At 42.3% G+C, this 21,497-nt stretch overlaps 1 protein-coding gene across 6 annotated transcripts; it reads right to left on the bottom strand.

Moving 5' to 3' along the window:
* Window positions 1-621: 621 nt before the first annotated feature.
* On the bottom strand, window positions 622-20,681 carry LOC311166332 (phosphatidylinositol 3,4,5-trisphosphate 3-phosphatase TPTE2-like). Of its 6 annotated transcripts, none has more exons than XM_084226255.1 (19): window positions 20,439-20,681; window positions 19,765-19,829; window positions 17,591-17,668; window positions 15,360-15,407; window positions 14,494-14,652; window positions 13,968-14,087; window positions 11,122-11,221; window positions 10,258-10,321; window positions 9,664-9,728; window positions 9,038-9,098; window positions 8,709-8,790; window positions 8,538-8,626; window positions 5,947-6,008; window positions 4,930-5,010; window positions 3,849-3,954; window positions 3,130-3,227; window positions 2,662-2,757; window positions 2,127-2,197; window positions 622-882 (listed from the first exon to the last, which is right to left on the bottom strand). In XM_084226255.1, the coding sequence occupies exons 1-19, from the start codon at window positions 20,562-20,564 to the stop codon at window positions 780-782; spliced, it is 1,674 nt and encodes a 557-aa protein (XP_084082381.1). In that variant the 5' UTR covers window positions 20,565-20,681; the 3' UTR covers window positions 622-779. The 6 variants fall into 6 exon arrangements, with proteins under 6 accessions (XP_084082381.1, XP_084082380.1, XP_084082383.1 ...); XM_084226254.1 differs by having other exon boundaries at window positions 19,729-19,829; window positions 20,439-20,590; XM_084226257.1 differs by lacking the exon at window positions 20,439-20,681 and adding an exon at window positions 20,287-20,407 and having other exon boundaries at window positions 19,729-19,829.
* Between the last annotated feature and the right edge of the window lie 816 nt (window positions 20,682-21,497).

Genomic DNA, 21,497 nt, shown 5'->3' with positions numbered 1-21,497 from the left:
AGGTCTTAGTACAACTCAAGAGGAGCCAGTGAGCATTTGCACTATTTGCTCAAATGAGCAGGTGCACAGATCAAACCCCTCATATGCAGGTATTAAGGCAGCCACACTAACTGATCCCAGGCAGCTGGAATGCTCAGGAGCTAAAGAGAGGCAGTCTTAAGCCTTAGGGCAAGTGGCCATTGCAGCCCTTTGTGGGGAGGTACAGCAGTAGACCAGCAGCTGTGCAGTCTCCAACCTCCACAGGCAGCTCCCAGGCCAGGTTTTGCTCAAAGCACTACATCACTGATAACTGATGAAGAGCAGTTCAATAGCAAGGCTTCTGCTCAAGAAGCAACAATCCAACAGAGGGAGATTCATATATCTCCCTCAAAATTCCCATATTCTACTGATTTGTGGAAAACCCCAATGCTGAGGGAATCATGTCAGGTTTTTCCAGTCTCATGCAGACTGCTTGTCTTCATCCACCATCATGGTAATGCTCATGCTTAAAGACAAGTAATTGTTTTTGATTACTCTAACAAGAATCAGCTGTATGCAGAGATATCTAACCTCGAGGAATCCAACAGCCCATGATGTGACAGTCAAATGACATTAAGTAACTCTTCACAGTATTTTGGCCCCTTGCAACAGAACTTCATGTAGCTTTATTTGAGAAGTTGTACTTAGTGTATTTCTGTGTAGATACATCCAAGTGACACTGCTTCACTTTATACTGAAACAGCAAGACATTCTCCAGGAAAGACATGAATTTTACATGTTTTCCTTCTTTCAGATTTCCCTTATGCATCCATAAAGTTCACCTCCACAGCAAATGTCTCGCTATAGATTTTCCATGTTTTAGACTTGTGAGGGTTATCCAGCTCATTCCTGGGAAGGTAGAGTCTGAAAGACAAAATTCAGTAGCATATCTTATAGCCTAAGACATGCTTTTCCTTTCAGCCAGCTGAAAAATCTTCTAGACTATTAAATCCAGCCTCAGACCTTGAATTTAAACAGACATCAGCCATGCCTGCACAGCGTTTTCTATCTTAAGTCATCTCAGAAACAAAGGCAACCTGATGGGTTTGTGGACTGGCTCCCCACCACCCTCCCAGAGCCCCACAGTGCAAGACAGAGAGAAATTATTACTGCATTCAGCTCAAGGCCTCCTGATATGATGCAAGTGCCAGGAATTTAATAACCAAACTCCTAAAGGCAAGGATTTGAAAGTACTCAAATGTTAGCCTAGCAGGGCATCCTCCATAGTTCTGGAGGAAACAAAGCTCTTCAGCAAAACCCTCAAGATGGCAATGTTGCAGGGCCATCAGACAGTTGGCACACATTTTTCCTGGCACTGGCTTGGTTTAATAGGTCTGCATCGAGACTGCAAGGTGCATTGCTGGCTGAGCATATTAAGTTAACTGTTACAAAGAAACTCATGGCTACCTCTCCTCAGGCTCTAACAGGATCAGTTAAGTAAAAACTGTCTTCTTTCTATTCCAGACATGGAGAACCCAGTAATTCTATCTCCTATGCGAAGTTCACTGTTCCTCTACCTAAATCTGTCAAGCAAGGCAGACCAAAGATAAGGCTCTTGTCTCTGCATTTCTATATCACTCCCAAAGCAAGGCAGAGAAGCCCCAGCTTTCACCAGCTGGAGCTTTTCCAGGAGCTCCAGTCTCTGCAAGCAAAATCACAGTAATTTCTAACTTTATCAAGAGCATGAGAAGCCATAAGAAGGCCTTTCTTTGTGATCCCAAGTACCTCTAACTGTGGTGTTAATGTCTGCCTGCTAAGCTACTGAGTTCCTGCTTCTCAGGCAGCCATACTATAGAGGATGGCGGATTTGAATATTTAGCATTACATTTTTTAATTCAAAATCATTAACAATGGTTAGAGAGCACCCAGGAAATAATCCAGTGGTTTAAGTTAAGATTTTAAACATATGGGAGCTTTTTATATTTGTCACAGCATGAGAAACTGCCAGCTCACAAGTTACAGCTGAGGATCAAAGACCAGTACCCACATGAAAGTTAGCTGGCTGATCAGGCCTGCCCTATCTCAGCTTTCAGTACTATGTCTATGATCTTTCAGCTCTATGCAGACACCAGAAGTTAGGATCTGAAGGCATTCACTAATATCCTTACCTGTTATTTTCAATAAAGGAAGTGTTGAACCAGAAAAAGAATGGGCAGCCATCATAGCCTTTTGGAAGAGCCTAAACACAAACACCTTGTTTAAGGACTGTGTTACATGACAGAACTTTTGTTTGTAGAGCAAAGGTACCCACTTTTCTTCACTAATTTGGTTTAAAAAGCTGTAGTGCCAGAATCAGTACACTTGAAGAGCCCCAAATCATACACAGATCACTATTTTCTCTGCGATTATTTCAGTACCAAGTCATTCAATAAAATGAGGTGAGACTCCCATGGTTAGGAGCAGCACGTACCCAACTAAAATGCCTGGGTTGTACTGCTGTTTGAACAGCCAGGTGCTTCCCCTGCTTGCCTAGGCTGATATTACACCACTTGCTGCATCCCTCACTGCACAGTGACACACAGCAGGAGTCACTGGGAAGGAACAGATTCTGCTCCATGCTCCCCAGCCAGGCAGGACCCACTGCTGTTTGCACTGCAGCCTCTCCCCATACCCAACTGAAGGTCTTCACACTGGTGTACTTACAGAATTGCATTCAAATCTGACTTTCACATCACCACTTAGAACAGGGCAGTCTTCCAAGCCAATGACTACAGTGTCACTTTCAGAATCAAAGAAAAGCTGGATAACAGAATAAAGAATTTGTTTTATGAAAGTTTCTGCAGCAAGACAAGGGACCAATTCATGACAAGACCTAACTACTCATTCATGGTACACAAATACAACAGCAGTGCTAGAATAACAGACAACAGTTTAAGCTGCTCAGGACAGAGTGAACTATTTGCTTTTAAATGACTCCCAGGGAAACCTTTCACTATCTCACCACTACATTTCCTAAGATTTGCAAAGTTTAGCTTTTTTGTCTTGGAATTTACATCATCCATTTAGTTAGACTAGGTAGAAATTGAATATTGGACAAAACTAAGACACTTTTAACCTATAAATCAGCTTTTAGCTTCTGTGACTCAACTTGTGTGTCTTCATAGTACTCACCCTGCAGTTTTTTTGATTGCCACATACACATTGTAGTACAACTCTCTTCCTTGTTATTATCTGCACCTTCATATCAGTTCCATTGCCTTTCCCAACTCCTAGGAACAAATTGTTTCATTATACCAGAAGTAAAGACATTAGCTGGAAATATAAGTAGTCCTGAAAACCAAGTGCAATCCCATTCAAAACTGCTTTCTTTCCAGAATGCCTTGCTCAAGACTCTAGAGAACTCAAATGCCAAAGGTAAGCTAAAGGATTCAATAGCTGAAAATTGCATTTTGAACAGGCTAATGTAAAATCTAGTTCCATTTACGGAACAGTAACAGCAGTTTGAACTCCCCTGGAACAAGGAGTGATGAACTTCCAGCCTTTGATCAAGATTATCAGCACACATGTACTGTAACAGGCATGTATCTAAAGCTCAGAAACACTAGTGGATCCAGTTCCACACGGGAAGCTAGTCTCACTTAAAAAGTGATTCCTCTTCAAAAAAAGGGCCGGTTGTATGTGAGCCATCACTTGGTCAGACATCTAGAAAGTGACACAACACAGAGCAACTGACTACAAAATACTCTTTATTGTGTTCTGTGTCATTTAAATTCTCAAATACCAGTAAGTTTACATTCTGACCATAGGTTCAGTAAGAGAGACAGTTATCAGCTGCCTGTAACAGGAAACCATTACCAGATAGAGGAATGCCCAAATACAAGAGTTCTTACCATGTATAGTGTGGATTTTGAGGTTTTTTATTTTGAGTTGTCTCTCTGGTGGGAGTTCCAAGTTAAACTTGTTTTTCAGGATCTCATAATACCCAACATACCTACTCTGTAATGCAAAAAACCCAGACACATTATGCAGTTTCTGTACCCACCAAACATTAATTCTAGGCAGAAGTAGGATTTAAATAGATCTTTTACACCAAGTTTTTAGTTCTTCAAAGTCCAAAGCTAAGAAGAAAGACAATTACTCTGCTCCCCTTTCCCTGCAGAAACCATCTTCTAGACAAATTCAACATCTACATTTTTAAACAGCTTTTAAATTTTATGTTTTAAGAGGAATTCTATACTTCTTAGTTCAGCAAGAAGTGAGGATATTTTATATTGCAGCCTTAAGAGGCTGAATGTTTAAGCATACTAGAAATTTTCATTTTATTGAAGGACAGCTATACTTCTATTTTATACCAGCAATTTTAAGTACCCATCACAAGATTCACTTCCCAACTCTGCATCACACAGAACAGTAAATTAAGATGTGCAAAAATGTGGTCTGAGGCAAAACCTTGTATAGTATTTCCCAATGAATGCAGTCTTCAGAAGATGCATTTCTCCACCCAAGCCAAATCAGCGCCATTGCCCCATCCCAGGCTCAGCTGCAGGCTTCTGTGCATCCTTGCTAGCAGTCCAACTGCCTTACAGAGTCACACTCCTGTGAGGGTGCCCAGACATGCTGTAGAATCTGCATCTGTGCAGATATTCTGGACCTGACCAGACACATCTGTCCAGGTCACCCTGCTGGAACAGTGGGGTTGGACAGAAAGCTTTCCCAATCTCCAGAATTCTGTTGTTATCCTAGATACTGTACTTCAGATCAGAGAAAGGTATAAGGGGAGGGGGAAAGATGCAGGGCAACCCTGTCAGCTGTTCATATTCCAACTCTCACATGAAAAAGTACAGAAAGTTCAGGAGTTAAGCAAGTAATAGGAACCTACATCTCTGAAACAAGGCAGGGGAGGTAGGGCAGCATAAGCACTCACAAGGTTAGTATTGGTTTGACTACTGCTCTGAACCTGCATGAGCTTACCTGTGAGGGGGTTTCAACTCCTTGAAACTTGGTACTTGTGCTTCTATCAGTTCTTCTCTCCCCAAAGTAGTCCAAACTTTCCTACACAGAATGATAATTTCAAGGGTTAAGCTGTCCATTCCACCACCATTTTCCTTCTTAAGAAGCAGACAGTAAACTAGAACTACACTACTCAAGTCCAGTAAAGGAATGCAAGTGGAAATATGCAATCATTATTTTGGTACCTTCTAAAGGACACTTTTAACTACAAGAAGAAAGCACAAATTAGGCAGTCAGACACATAAATCTGTCATTCATTAAAGAGTGAAGGAGAGCAATATGACTTTCAAGTGACTGCTTTAGAACCATTTATATTTCTCAAGTGGTCTGTGGCAGACCAAGCTGAACACTAGCTCATATCTTCACAAAGCAAACTCAGAGGAGAACAAGTGATTAAATGCATATACAGTCTGCCCAGACTACCTTGAGTGTCCTGGGCCTTCTGCATCCCCAGCCTCCAGCTGATATATCAGACCTGGGATACTAAAGCAGCATCAGCACCTGTCCTGGCTGGGACTTGATCTTTCTCCCTTTTCCTAGAAGAGCTTCCTTTTGTAATGCTGGCTGTCAAGACAAGACAATTCTTGATGCCTCACACTACTTGGAGGGAGACTGGGAAAAAATTTGCTTAAAACCACTTAAGACCAGAGATACTATCGTTAGGAGAGTTTGCTCAGAAGTCACCTACAGCTTAAGTTGTTGATCAAGACCCTAGACACATTATTCCTCCAAAAAGAACCCTTCAAGTTGGTAACCTGTTAAATGCTATTTTTTCACTTCTTTCAGAACACAAATAGTCTCCATCAGAATTTACACTGTAGCGAGACTTTCATGAACATTTTTAAAACCAGACTTTTCAGAGAATCCTTTTTCTAGTTCAGAATTTTTGCAGAGTATTAGTGCATTTCACCAATTCAGTAAATCCTAACAGGACATTTTGAATACTAAACAAATTTAAAAAACCCCAGCAGTTTTTACCTTTGCACTCTCAAACTGGTCACTGTCTATGAGCCAAGTACAGACCATTGTTCCAGTCCTGCCTGTATTAGACATACAAGTTAAATTAGAGCAGTTCAAAGGTATTTTGGATTATTTTTGTGAAGGTGAAGTCATCTCCTGTTATCTATTTCAAGAGTTATAAGTGAAACAAGTAGTCAAGTATTTCTGAGAAGAATGAGTTAAAGAAAAGATACTACAGTGTGTAGTATTGTTTGTGGTATTAACTTGGTCCTTGTCCCCACATTCTCATTACTAGAGACACTTAGGCAGCTGGGTAGTATCTGCATACTCCAGCAGGAAATACAGTCAAGCACTCTACTAAATGAGGCTATAAACTGAAACTTGTAAGTGTTTATAGTTGTAAGTGTAATGCTGTAGGTGTCAAGACTTGTTTCTCTGCCTCAACTGTTTTCCCTGCAACCCTACTAAGAAGCCATCCGGTCTGCTAGCATGAAGATGCTGATTTAGTTTCAGTTCTTAATTTAAAAATTTCAGAAGTCAAGTTGACCTCCCTACACTTGCTCTTCAAGTTGGTTTTGACCTGCAGGTAGTTTCAACATTCAGTTTTGCAAAACCTTCTAAGACAGAGCTCCACCTGGGGGCAATTATTTAATGTTAAGTAACCACCTACTTTAAGCCAAGTATTTGCAGTAGTAACAAAAGGTGGCTAAAGGTGTGGCAGATACTTGCAAGGAAATTTGGCTTACTTGCAGGTATTTATGCATTTCAAAACAGCTCCCACACCACTGCTGGTTCAGGTAGCACCTGCAGGTTAGCTCATATGTTTGATAGCTTTCACTATTCTTGCTTCCATAAAACTTCATTGTACACTAATATCATGTGTATCTTGATTTAAGATCCAGCAGTACCTGGAACATTCTAGAGGGTTAAAGTTATGGAGCAGATTGTCTTGAGTTGTATCACACAACAAACACAGCACAACCAGGGATCAGGCCCAGCCAACATGGGTTTATGAAGGGCAGGTCCAGCTTCACCAACATGATCTCCTTCTATGGGATGGTGACCCATTTAATGGATGAGGGAAAGGCTGTGGATGTTGTCTACCTAGGCTTTAGGAAAGCCTTTGACACCATTTCCCACAGCATTCTCCTGGAGAAACTGGCTGCTCATGGCTTGGACAGGTGCACTCTTCACTAGGTAAAAACCTGTCTGGAGGCCAGGCCCAGAGAATCCTTACATCCAGAATGGAGTTACATCCAGTTGGCAGCTGGTCACTAGTGGTGATCCTCAGGCACAGGATGGAGGCCAGTTCTGTTTAATGTCTTCACCAACAATCTGGACAAAGGAACTGAGTGCATCCTCAGCCAGTTTGAGGACAAAAGGCGCCAAGTTGAGTGGGAGTGCTGATCTGCTGGAGGGCAGGGACAGGCTGGATCAATGGACCAAGGCCAACTGTAGGAGGTTCAATAAAGTGAAGGGCTGGGACCTGCACTTGGGTCACAAGAGCCCCACAGAGTGTGACAGGCTCAAGGAATATTGGCTGAAAAGCAGCACACTGGAAAAAGACTTGAAGGTGCTGGTTGACAGAAGCTTAGCATGAATCAGAGTGTGCCCAGGTGGCCAGGAAGGCCAATGGCACCCTGGCGTGTATCAGCAATATTCTGGCCAGCGGGACCAAGGCAGTGATTGTCTCTCTATCCTTGTCACTGGAAAGGCTGCACCTTGAATCCTGCATTTAGTTTTGGGCCCCTCACAGCAAGAAAGACCTTGAGATGCTAGAGTGTGTCCAGAGAAGGGCAACAGAGCTGGGAAAGGGTCTGGAGCACAAGTCTTCAAGGAGCAGCTGAGAGTGTTTAGCATAGAGAAAAGGAGGCTCCGAGGAGACCTGTAAAGGTCATAGTGAAGTGGGGTTGGTCTCTTCCATCAAGTAACAAGTGATAGGAGGAGAGGAAATGGCCTCAGGTTCTCCCAGAGAAGATTTAGATTGGATATTAAGAAAAATTTCTTCTCCAACAGGGTCATCAAGCTCAGGTCAAACAGGATGCCCTGGAAAGTTGCCAAATCACCACTCCCAGATGTATTCCTAGAGATGTGCAGATGTGGCACTGAGAGACACAGTTTAGTAGTAGATCTGGTAGTACTGGATTAACAGTTGGACTTGATATGAAGGTCTTTTTCCAACCTAAATAACGGATAGTTTCAGTCATGTTGAGTGCACAATATTCAGTGTGGGGGGCTGGCTACAAGAAGCCAAAGCAGCAGCCTAACACTTTTAATAGCAGCAATTTCAGTAGCCTCCCTATCCCCAGTCTCTCCTGGGGCACTACTGTCCCAGCTGCCAGAACACCAAAAAGTTATTGAAGAACATTTTAGGAGATATAATATCAGCTTAGACTAAGAACCAATTTAGACTACCTAAAAATGGGGTTTGTTTAATACTAAACAGAGTACTGTAGTCAAGCTAGTCATCACGGTGTCTGCAGTATTTGTCAAATTACATCGCAAACCCATGTCATAGTGTGGTTTAAGGCCAAACTTTAATCAAAGAAGCTACAAAAACCAAGAAGCATGATTTGTAGCATACACAGATTGCACATGAGAAATCCTACCTTTTCCCCCTTTACAGTGAATTGCTATGACATTCTTCTCATCTTGACTCATCCATTCCCGGACACTGGCAGTGAATTTCAGCATGTCCCTAAATAAGAGGAAAGTTAGTGGATCAAGGCAAATGCCTACATAGAACTATTACAATGTACGTATTTCTTGACAAGACTCACTGTAGTGCTGGGACATTGTGGTCATCAATGAAGATCCTTTCCACCCTGTAGTGAAAGTACTTGGGGTCATAGCCTTGTTCACCTATAGGGACAGATCTGAAGTTATGGCAGGAAGGAAGAAGGATTGTAACAAAGAAAGTGGTTTGTAACACACAAGGGTTGGTCTGAGCATGTACTAGTGTCTAAAATACAGTGTTAATAGACAGATTAAAATGAAACAAAACAGAGGTAACTTGGCTAAAGCCATGCATGCTTCACTTCTGGTTTCATACTTTTTACTTATACATTAAATTTTATCTCAAATATAGTCAGCAGCTAAACATACTTACTGCAGAGATTATAGACTTTATAGTGGCCTGGATGTTTGGTGTCCAAAAATCTTGCAACTTCCTAAGCAATAATGAGTTTAGAGTAGTTAGTGCTCTACTTGTTATTTCCACTGCCACCTCAACCCCCCACCCCCCAGCTGGGATCAACAACTGCATTCACAAACAGCACTTGGAAAGGCCTTTCCAACCTGACAGCTCAGGTTCTCATCTGGAATAAAAGTACTACTGCAGCTATCTTCCTGGCCCTATATATGTTTCTACAATATCAGGAAGCAGAGCTCTGAAAAGGACATTATGTATACAGACCTTTAAAGCAACTTTATTTAGGTGAATAGATCTTATCATCATTACTAGCCTGTGACAGAACCACCCTGATTCTTCAAAACATTCCCAAAGAACAGGAGCATCAAAGCAGTGGTACGTCCCCAGTGAGAGAAAAACCTCTAGGTTTAGCTGTGACACTACAACATCAGCAGTGCAGCACAGTGCAGATCATCAATCAGTCAATCCAACCAGCAAAGACAGCAAAACTAGAACTGAAATGATCTAGGCCACATGTAAATTAGTGGGAACCTATAAAAGAAACAGGTTTCAGAAACAGTGAATTTGGCAGGTAAGATTTTTACCTTTATGGGATTCCTGTAGAAAGACTGCTTCCCAGAAGATGGAAATGACATTGCAATAATTCGATCTGTTGAGAAGACAGCAATCACAACTAACAGCAGGACGCCCCCCTGCACATAAGAGCTACATGACTGAGAAACATCCTTATGAAATATCTTATTCTTACCCTAATTATAAGAACAATCTACCCATTTCTGGTAGGATTTCCTCTACATTTAGCATAGCTAGAGCAAGACAAATAATGCTTCCCAAAGCATCAGCCACCATCAAGTGTCAGTCTCCATAGAATAAGAAGCAAAAATACTGTAAGTAAATAGTTTCCCAACACTGGTTCCCTAGGCCTAGGGAACTAGGCTAAATTTCTATCATTACATACAGCATGTACAACTCTCCCAGAAGGCTAATTCTGAAGAATAGTGTCAGTCGGGAATCCATATTTCAAAATCCTACAGAAAAGGAGTAGGCCTGGTTTGACTTCATACTTAAATTTCATGAGTCTAAAACATTGTCTGTAATTCATGACAAGCTCTTATTAACTGTAAAACAAATCTTCACAGGACATAACATGCTGCAAAGTGACATTTGTTTCCACAAACCAGTAATGTAAGTGAGATCCAGATCAAAGCCATCTTTCACATATCGTCTTTTGTTTTCAGAGACCTGAAAAAAGGAGAGAGTTAATCTTCCACAAGAATACCAACGATCACCAACTGCTGCCTGTTACTAGGAAAATTCAAAGATGTGGACTCTCCAGTTAAGCTTGAGTAGCAGAGCCTCACTTCATTACAGCATTATCCAAGAGCAAATTCCTTGTATTAACTTCTAGGTAGAAGCTCTGTAGAGAATTTTTATCCTTAAATATCAAAATTTATTCTAGTAAAAAGAACACTGCAGATTCCATGAATACTGTCATGAATCTGTCATTGTTATTTGACTGTTTGAAGACTGAGGGAAAAAAGAATAAAGTTAAGGATTACTTCTTCCTAAACAACAGGACATGCCTGAAGCTTAAAGCACAGCCTCAATGCCCCTGATGAAAATAAAAGGCATTGACAGTGGAGAGGGCTTCAGCTAGAATGCTTTGTTTGTACCCAAAATAAAGCATCAGACACATTAAAACTCCTACCTTCCCCCATGTGAGGGAAAAGAGTCTCTGTGCCACACAGGCTAAAAACTGTCAGTTGAGACACACAGGGTTTTGCAATCACTTTGACATGCCAGCCTTCCAGGTCAAGTTGTCGCTTACTTGAACAAAGCCAAGAATGACAAGGCTTTACTGAGGTTAGGGGCAAAGCTCCAGAGCCCTGTCAGGGACATCGAACAGATGTGCTGCTTGGGCAACACTAGCAACAGCAGACCAATAGGCCATGGTCATTCTTGCTACTTACCACTGATGCTGCCTGGACAAAGAGTTGGAAACTACTACTAAGTAGTCTAGATATGTTAAGAAGCCAACTTACCATTCTCCTGGTAACCCTTTCAAGTTGCTGCTTTTGTGAAGCCAGGCGAAATATTCTTATCAAGATGACAATTCTCAGAATTCGGAGGAAAATAACCATTCTAGAGGACAGATTCAGCATGGAAGAAAATGGACACAAATAAACTTACAGGCAAAGATTAAAGCTGTTTTAAAGCTGTTTCAGGGAAAGTTTAAAACTTTGTTTCATATGTTGAACTAGGACATCTCAGGCTGATTTTGGAACAAATACAATATAATGGCCTTATTGTTAAGGGGTTTTTGCAAGTACATGTTTTCAACAACTAGCAAAACTAGGAAATCCCCTACTTGCTCAAACAGATTTTCACAGGCACCTCTGGCCAGAAAGCAATAAATTCCATTAACATTACCCATGTTATCACCAAGTTTTTGTTCCTTGAAGCTTATTCTCAACTGTACATTTAAGTGTATGCAGCCACATAAAGCATATGTAGCCACCTGAAAAATAACCAAAAAGAAGCTAGACGGGTTAAGTACATCATGACTCGATTAAGAAACCTGAGAACAAATCAGTATATATCTTGTGTTTAATCATTCAGCAACCTGAACACTTGGTTTGGTTTGAGGAACTTTGAACTATTGTTGAACTTTGAAGCAGGAAAGAAGCTTAAGTGAGTGGTTCTATCAAAACAACTGAACAGGAGCAGCTGCTTTCCCACACTTCTAGGGGGCTTGTCCTAGTTTAGGACAAACTAATATTCAATTAATTCCTTAAGGAGGAATGTGAGCACACATTTTAAGCAGCACCCACATATTCTAGGTTTTGATACATTTGTGTAAAAATGCCGGTGAATACCAACAGTAAGGGAGACAAAACTCCAGTTATGCTCACAGTCTGCCCCCCACTGATATGGAGCCTAAAGTCAGCAAGGTAAGGCTGTCCTGGATACCTGGAGGAAAGTTTCAGTTTTTTCCTGAGCTTCTTCCAAATTCAGTATCACTCTCCTGTTTTCAAACAGAATTTCCTTGGAGCTAGCAGCAAATGGGATGAACCAAAACTGGGGTTCATAACCCCTCTCCCCACAACTCTGAGAAGCAACTCTTCAAGATAAAAGCCCTTAAGGAAGGCAGCCTGTTAAGCATTAGCTCCCAGACTGATACCCAGCTCTCATTCCTCAAAGTCCTTTTATCGGTCAGACTTCAAGGAAACAGTTAACTCACCCCTACACACACCCAGCTAGATCAGATTAGAAAGAGAAGCCATATTCCTCTATCAGGGCATGGTTATGGTCTGTCACTGAAATTTCACTTGTATATAAGCTCTTATCCAAAAAACATCTGCTCAAATTCTAATTCTTCTGAGATGCATCAGATGCTTTAAGATTACTGTTTGCTTCTTGATGAAGGACTCAGCAAAGAATAGTGATAAACCCCAGTAAGGCTACTGGGAATTAATTGGATTTTGTGGACATTACTGCTGTGTTAGGTGGGATGACCACCATCTCAAGATTTGGGATTTGGTCAAATCTGAGGTATCATCTACTGTCAGGTAGCAATATTTTGGTGAGAACACCATTTTAGAGCCTTTAACAAGGGAAGCCTCGCAGAGGACCTCAAAAATTGAATGGGTAAGATGGTAGACCCCAGCTGAGTGTCTTCTGAGAGCAGCAGTGTAAAGTCCTCTTTATGTGAGTCAAAAACCTATTCTAGATTCCCATCAACTTCAGCAAGTCAGAATACAAAGAAATTGCACACACAGATCTACAGCCAGTGTAGGATCAGGCCTACTACTAGCATAGCCTAGTAGAGATAGGAGTGTCACACTGTTCCTTTACCCTCCTTTATCTGGGTGCTGCTATAAGATGAAAGCTGTTTTAGAAAAACGTGCCCACAGAAATGGAAAGTAATAATTAAAAACTCCAATGACTGTTTAAGACAACCTAAGAGGAAACTAGGCTGCAAAAGCCACTCCTTTGACAGTTTTACTTCTTGATATCCAGGTTTAGAAAGCACTTTAAGAGAAAACTATTACTTACAGATATTTGTCCAACTCTGGATTCTTCAATAACTAAACTTTTTGTTTTCTTCTGGAATAATGTTCCAGAAGAAATGTTCCCCTCTTATGCCCATTAGTCAGCTGAATTTTGGGCAGGGGGTGACTTTTTTTTTTTTTTTAAAGCTCAACTTTTCTCTGGCTGATGCAAGAAAGTTTCTCTAAGTCAAACCTAGTGCAGATAAACTCATCTTAAAGTTGTAGGTCTGTCTCCATGAGGAATGGATTCATCTCACAGGTTATCATCTGATCAAGATACCGAAATCTGAAGGAAATTAGACTTGAAGCAGCTTATGCACATAATCTGCATGTCCCTCTCCCCAGAGCACGGCTGAAAAAAATCCATCATTATATTACCATGAGGCTTTTGGGACAGCAAAGCAAAGGAAACAAGACAGTTTGGCAACTCTTTCTATTGCAAGATCCTTTAGACAGAGATCCTCCCTTTGTTGTCCCTTCCATTTGCTACAATAATGCAAGTCTTCTTTCTGCCTTTTTCAGACCCTCCTCTCTATTAGGGCTACTGCACACCTCTACCCTAAGAGTGCTTGAGTCAGAGTATTTGATGGCCCCCCTTCTAGCTACCTCAACTACTATGTTCAGATCCCCTCTGCCTTTGAGGCAGGGACAGGCTACAGCATAACCACAGATCAAAGCTGCATGTGTCTATCTTCCACTGGTCTGTACCACGACAAACTATCACAGTCCCATTTGTGATCTCATATGCACAAATCTGGCTTAGAGGTGTCCAAGAAAATTCTTAGAAGATTATCAAGAAAAGAGCTCACACTTACCAGCTGCCATACCACTCTTACCTTGGTATTTCCTTTGCTGCATCGACATCTAAGAAGCAGTACGTCAAATTAATTAACAGCGTGCCCACCACTATACATGCATCCCAAATATTGAGTTTGGACTGGAAATAGTTCCTGAAGCTGAAACCAAGGAGAGTTTTAGATAGATGCCATTATACATAGCAAAGACTGAAATATATCAAGAAGAGAAGAATCTATGCAGAGCTACTGCTCGAGCAAGCTCTCCTGCAGTTTTTCTTAACACTATGCACTGGAGTCTCACTAAAAAAGCAATCTTATCACTGATATACACACAAGTTATGGCAAAGCTGTGTAGTTCCCAAGTGCTCACTTATACTGAAAATACTTCAAGGTTCTTCTATAGAAGGGTAACCACCAACATACACAGCCAAGAAAAGACATGGCTATTATCTGAGACCACACAATTAGCCTATAGGACACAATGTTCATAGTTCAAGCTTGAAGTTCTGCTTCCTTCCTAGCTTGAGGACTTGCCATATGGACTTCATTTTTGCCTATGTCTTACCCTTCAACAAACACCCTGAGGAGAACATCGATGAGAAAGAAGAGTGCTATTGCCAGGGAAACACCTTCAGGTATCTCTGTACTCTTCTTCCCCTCACTGATAGCCAGATCCAGAATCACAACTATAATGTCCACAATGATAAGTACAACTCCAAATACTCTGCAAAGAGAAAAATACAAGGAAGTTAGAGAGGTAGGAATGAACACTTACCAACTAAACAGCACAAGCCGATTTTTAAGCTGTTCCAGCAAGAGTGTGATCTCTTACATAGATTGAAGCCTGCTTAATTAGAAGATGAAGGTTTCCAACTGCATTTTTAAGTGATATGCACAAAGACCATCATCTATGTGGAACAATACATTTATCTCAGACATAGCTGTAGTTATCAGTTTATGATTTCACAGCTACCTGGAAGCAGTGCAAACCTGAATTATTTAAGGCATACAAGTATCATTTCTGCTTTCACCTTACTCAGCCTCTCTCCCTCGCATGACTTAATGCAGTCCTTAAAAATAACTATCTTTAATGGCTCACCTTGTCCCAGTACCTAAACTACACACAACTGACCAACTGTTTATTCAAAGGCTGCCAGCAAGAATAACCCATTAAAGAGGTTTTATTCAAGACAATAACATTTACAGTTCTGACTTTCAGTTCTTCTTGGAGAATGTAGTCATATCTGTTTAAGTCTTATTTTTCAATTCTAGTACTTTTCTCAAGTTACCTTTCCTAGGGGTGACAAAGGATTCAGTACTTTCAGACAACGCAAGCTGGAGTTACTGATATTTATAGAATTCTTAAGTTCTTACACCAGAAATGGAGACTATCTTTACCTTCCCCACATCATTACAAGCTCAAGCTTTTACCTGAATCCAAATGACATCACAAATGGGGCAATTTTTCTTCTAGTTGCACTGCAAGAGAAGAGAACTGACATCAAGACAAGTGACATTCTTCTACAGATATCAGCCACGAGGGTACTGTTATATTCTTTTGTTCACATTCCTTTAGTTTTAGTATTCTGCATAGTAGTGGCTTGTCTAAAATGAGATTACTCAGTTGCATTCATGAAGTATATAGGTTAAGAGAGTACTTGAAAACAGTGCTTTGATCACTTGTTAGAAAAAGTATTCATCAGCTTCCAGACCCTAGAAATACAGCAGTATGTATTTATCCATAACATTATTCCATGTCACAATTCCAGTGACACTTCAACTCTGGCTTAGTAATCTATAAGAAGTGAGTTTATATTGGTCAAGAGGAGGATTGGAAGACAAACATCTCTTAATATATTTCATTCCATATATTAGTTTATTTTATCAGACCATTTTTTTTCCCAGGCCTAAAAAGAGCTGCACTTGTTAACAGTTCCCATGCCTTTGGAATAGAGGAATAGAAATCCTACTTCTACTTTAAAAAACAAACATCAGTTTGGCTTTCAAATTAAAAATCCAAATAATTTTCTAAGAAAAAGTGTTTCTGAAGCCAAGTTCTTCCAGTTGTGAGAATTATCTTCAGTCCTGGCAAGGTCACAGCTCTTGTTTCCAATTACAGTAGATTTTGTTGCCTTTTTGGTATGCTTTAAGCCCTTAGGTTTAGAACAAAGCTTTTATGTAACTCTTGCTGGCTCTAAACCTCTTTAGATTACACCAAGAATTAAGGTAGGAGTTCTTGGTGTAGAACCTGCAAAACTCAAGTGCTGACAGTGAAAAACAGACTGCCAGTCTGTTAAGCAATCCCAAGATTACTTAACTACTGTAAGCATCAAGTCTTTTCTTTGACACTTAGAAGAAAATACCTTTTTCAAGCATATCACTAACAGCAGGACTTACCATTAGTCCTAACACACTGACAAAAAGTCTTGATAGATTTATTTTGCACAGTTAACAAGAAGTTTTTGTCAGCTCAGTAATGCACATTGCATCCCACTGATCCTGTCCAAAATACCTGTTTCCTCTAGGACAACTTAAGCATTGCATTTCACTTGGTGCACTTCAATAACCCAGTTTAAAACAAGGCTAGGTACTTTTGAAGTGCTGAGGAAGCATCTTGCTGGGGTTACTGAATTAACTCACATTTTTCATTATTAGATTCTTAGTCTAAACTAAGGTACAAGGTCTAACCAGCAAAAATTTGCATTCTTAAGCTGGAAGTATATACATGGGTTGTAGTACTCACTATTCCTACAGAAGCCAAGTATGTAATAACATGTCCTGAAGGCAGGTTAACATATAAAAGTTTTTCCTGGTACTTATGAATGCCAAATATCTAAGGAAACATTGCAATAGTGACACTAATGGTTTGCTGGTCTATGTCTGTCCAGTCAAACCTACAATTGTAGTGGGGACACCAAGACTTCAACTTCTACAGTCTATGGACAAGTACCTCTACGTACCTACGTACACTACAGACCAAAATATATATACACACCACTCCAATTTGGCCTGCCAACATCTTAAATCAGTTGAAGGAAACATGGCACATTTGATTCCATAATTAGCTTAGAGCTTTTTGTGAAATACATTTGTAAATTCTGAAGTCTAGAAAAACATGTCACACAGAATAACTGAAATAACAGGCTTAGGTTTACTGTTCTTGAGCTGCAGGACTTGCTACTGACTCGACTAAGTTTGCTGTAAGAGTAACAAGTAATGAGAGTAACAGTGAGGTAAACACTGTCAGGAAACAACTGCTTCAAAAACAGAGGTAACCACTAGCAACTACAGACAACTTAGTCTTGATGTGTGCCACAATGCTTATTCTTATGCCCAGGTACTCATTCACCTCATTGTCTCATCAGCACTTGTTCCTCTGTGCTCCCACAAACTCATTCCTTTAGGAAAATTTAATCAATGTGGTTTCTACTACCCATTCTCCATAATAAGATGACTTGTGTTCTTGGGTTGGACTTTTATCTCTAGAGAGATAAAGAGGCTTCCACAACTTATTTGTCTTCGCTATGTACTAGAAGAAATGTCAATAATAAACATTTTACTAGGCTTATCTCTACTTCAACAAGCCACCTGCCTTCTTATTTTGGCTCATCAGATTCCATTTCTGGGGGTAAGCAAATAAATTGAGTCTGTCATTAGCTTACTTGGAACAGCTGTCTGGTCCATTACTCTCATCACGACCATTATCAATCTTTACTGCGGCCTCTTCAGCTGTTGCAGAGCTAGCAAAGAAATAATACAAGTCACACACTGATAGAGGTGTCAACTCTGTATATTGCTAAGATTTGTTGTTCCAACAAAAAGAATTAATTGTCAAGTGAACAGCAGCCTGAGCCAGAGCACATGCCCAGCAGCAGGGGAAGAAAGACCTCCCCCATGTTGGCACAGCTGAACCCCTTGGTTAGTGCTGATCTATTTCCTGTTAGCAGCCCCTTTCCCAAAGGTTTTCCCCTTTTCCCCCCTCAAAAGAGACAGATGAGTTCAGCAGTAGGATAAAGGGCTTTGAAGCAGGGCATCCACGAGTCTGCTGAGGACTCAACAGTCCAAGCTCTAGAAGTGCCAGAAATATGCATATGCAAAATGGCTTCAGCGAGTCCAAGCAACACTAAGGCTGTTACAGTGACCTTCTTGCACAGAGAATTAATGTTTTCATCAGGAAAAGCCATACCATAGAGATGTGTTTGTGCAGAGCAGGATACTAGACCGGAAACTGGAAGACCAGAGCAGCAGCTGAGCTAGTGCTAGAACAGCAGTTTTTTGGGGTAGTGGCTGCTTGCCATAACTTCCTTAAAAGGGTCTCTTCAGATGAAGTTTTTGTTTTTTTGAAGGCCACATGACAATTTCAGAGAAGAAGTGCAGCATCAAAATCCAGGAGTCTTTATTTCAGTCTTCTCCACAGAAATACTGTGATGCATAATACCACAGCCACAGTGTTTGCTGAGGCCTTGCCTCTGGTTTCACAGCTTTGTGGGCATGAACATCCACGCACACATATTCAATATTGATGTTTCCATTCTGTTCTGAGGCAGCCTAGCACGTTTAAAGCATTAGTGTAATAATTTTGAGGATTCAAATATTGTTCATCCTCTACAACAGACCCATGCACCAGCACTGCTTCTGAAGTCTGGGCTAACCACCTTTTAAGCAAGAAGTTTAATGATGCTTCTCCTAGCATCATTCCTAGCTCCTAGTTTCAGGAACCAGTGCTGATGCTTCACCACCTGCACTCAGTATCAGGCTCAGTAGAAGAATTATTCTGACGCAGCAATTTTAGCATTCAAGCCTCATTTCCTAGCTCCAGTGTTTCCAGTGAAACCTGCCTCATTTTGTTCCTAGAGCTGAAGCAAAGCATTAGTGATGGATAGGCATTCAGGTTTGCTTCCCAGCTATTCTTACAGAATATTCACTTGGGTGTTTACACTTACTGAACAGCAGTAATGCTTCACTTATTAAAGCCTGCTACTGCTGCAGCAATTCTGCTGCAGGTCACTTGCTTATACTTGCAGACACATGAAGTGCACCAAATGCTACCTTCTTATCCTCTACTGGGATTAAAATATGCACAAAAAGAATGAGAAACAAAAGTGTTTTCAGTTAGGAAGACAATCCTTAATACAAAGATAAAACAGAAGCCCAAGTACACTGTTTCCATAGTGCTCCCACACAAAAATTCAGTTGTAGATAATGCTTTCCTCAGAGGGAGTTTGTTTTGCTGATCATTCCACATCTACTTGTTGCCCAAGACAGAACAAGTGTTCAGCCATAAGCTATTACAATTAGGCTTTGACTATGGGGATGGAACAGAATAAAAGGAGGATATATTAGAAGAAATTGTTTCCTTCACACACACACTCCATACAGAGCATAAGCTTTTCTGACTGCTCCTAGCTAAAGGCAACCTCAGACATGAGCTTTTAAAGCAAGCACAGAAAGAGCCTTGCTCTACAAGAGACCTTGACACTCTTGTAAGTCTCTTGACAGTCTGGATGCTAAAAGAGAACACACTTTAATGCCATGGATTTATTCTCTCAGGAATGGAGACCTTGTACTCATTAATCACTTACTAACTACTTACAAGAAGTGAATCAAAACAGCTTATTTCTCCCAAAGATACTGTCAGACAACAGCACTGGTGGCAGAGGGGAGATAAAAAAACTATACTATATAAACTTCAGACGCTCCATCATTATTCCCTTTGTTATATTTTAAGCACTAAGAACCTAAAGATGGGACCACATATTCAATCCCAAACCCCCTCACTGGCACAGTTCATTTCACTCACCCACATGACTCTCTTGGCTGGGTCCCTTGTTCATACCTCACAGCTGTCATTTTGCCTGTCGTTGTTGTTGCTGTTGTTGTTGTTCTGCTGTTGTTGATGACCTGAAGAGAAGCACACTGAGTTAAAGTGAGACAGTACAAGAAACAGTGAACAGCAGCATCCTACAGTAGCCTCACCCTCCCAGTCCCAGAAGCCAGGCTTCTGCTTCATTTTCAACTATTTCCTCCTACGGTTGACAAAGCTCAATCTTTTAGCCGTAACACTAATGAGAGTAAAGGCACTCAGCACTCTGATGAAAGGGTTTTGACTACACCAAACATACCACAGCGATAACAGCATCTTTACCTCACGATGAAGCATTTCGCCCTGCTTCAAGCCCTGAAACACAGAGGAGCCTCAGCTGGCACCTCCGGGGGAGCTGCGGGCGCGGACCGGAGCGCAGGGAGCCGGTCCGGGCGCTGCCAGCCGGCACACCGCAGAGTCCCGGACGGGAGGCCCGCACTCGCTCCCGCTGCATCCCGCTAGCGCACGCCCCCCGGAGCCCTCCCCCTACCTCACCTCGGTGCGGCCGCGGGGCTCAAAGTCGAGCCCGGACACCGCCCCCGGCGCCCCGCAGACTCAGCGGAAAGTTGGGTTAAACTTCCTGAGGGCTGTATCCCGGCCGGCCGGCCCTCCCTCCCGCCTCCGCGCCGGCGGCCCGTCTCACCCACCGAGCTGAGGCGCGGAGCTCGAACACGCCTCACCGCCCCCGGGCTGCGGGTAAAGGCCTCGGTGGTGCTGCCCGGCTGGGCCTGGGCCGGGCCGGCCCGGTCCGGGCTGGACCCGCCCGCTGCCATGATAACGGCCCCGGCGGCCCGCGCCGCCCCCGCACCGCTCAGCCCGCACAGGCCGCGGGCGGGCAGCGGGGCTCCCCATCCACCCGGAGGGGCGGCCGTGGGCCATGCCGGCTCGGGTCGGCGTGCCGGTCTGCTGCAGGGCAGGAAGGTCCTGCAAAGGGCTCTGGGCAGGCTGGAACGGTGGGCTGAGACCCAACAGCGAGAGGTGCAACAAGGCCAAATTCCAGGTCCTGCACTTGGGTCCCAACCACGCCAGGCAGCGCTGCAGGCTGGGGGCAGAGGGGCTGGAAAGCTGCCGGGCGGAACAGGACCTGGGAGAGCTGGATGATAGCGGCTGAACGTGAGCCAAGAGACTGTGGCTAAGAAAGCCAGTGCATCTTGGCCTGTACCAGCAATAGTGTGCCCACCAGGACAGTGAGTTTAGCACTAGCGAGGCCACACCTCCGGTAATGTGTCCAATTCTGGGCCCCTAAATTCAGGAAGGACACTGAGGTGCTTGAGTGTGTCCAGAGAAGGCAACAGAGATGGTGATGGGTCTGTCCTACACGGTGCACCTGGGGTTATTTAGCCTGAAGAGGAGGAACTCAGGGGAGACATCGCTCTCTAGACTGCCTGAAAGGAGGGTGGAGCCAGGTGGGGGTCAGCATCTCCTCCCAAATAAATAGGGACAGGACAAGAAGATATAGTCTGAAGCTGGGAGGTTTAAGTTGAACATTAGGAAGAAACTCTTCATGGAATGAGTCATTAGACATTGGAACAGGCTGCCCAGGGAGATGGTGGGTTCACCATTCCTGGAGGTGTTCAAGGAAAGACTGCACATGACACCTTAGTGCCATTGTCCAATTGACCTGGGGGTTGGGCTTAATGATTGCTGAAGTCTTTCCCAAGACTTTCCAAGTCTTTTCTAATTGATTCTGTAACTCTGTGTGGGGT

This window comes from Fringilla coelebs, assembly GCF_963513975.1.
Source record: "Fringilla coelebs genome assembly, chromosome: 2".
Classification (NCBI taxonomy): Eukaryota; Metazoa; Chordata; class Aves; order Passeriformes; family Fringillidae; genus Fringilla; species Fringilla coelebs.
Note: the sequence above shows the minus strand (reverse complement) of the source record. Positions and strands in the feature narration are given on the sequence as shown.

Excerpts from the sequence above, each read along its gene's own strand:
- LOC311166332 (XM_084226254.1), bottom strand. The coding sequence starts at position 20,564 with ATGGCAGCGGGCGGGTCCAGCCCGGACCGGGCCGGCCCGGCCCAGGCC. Across the intron at positions 10,322-11,121 it reads AAAGGGTTACCAGGAGAATG|GTCTCTGAAAACAAAAGACG; the intron begins GTAAGTTGGCTT and ends TCCTTTTTTCAG. Across the intron at positions 5,011-5,946 it reads ACCAGTTTGAGAGTGCAAAG|GAAAGTTTGGACTACTTTGG; the intron begins GTAAAAACTGCT and ends CATTCTGTGTAG.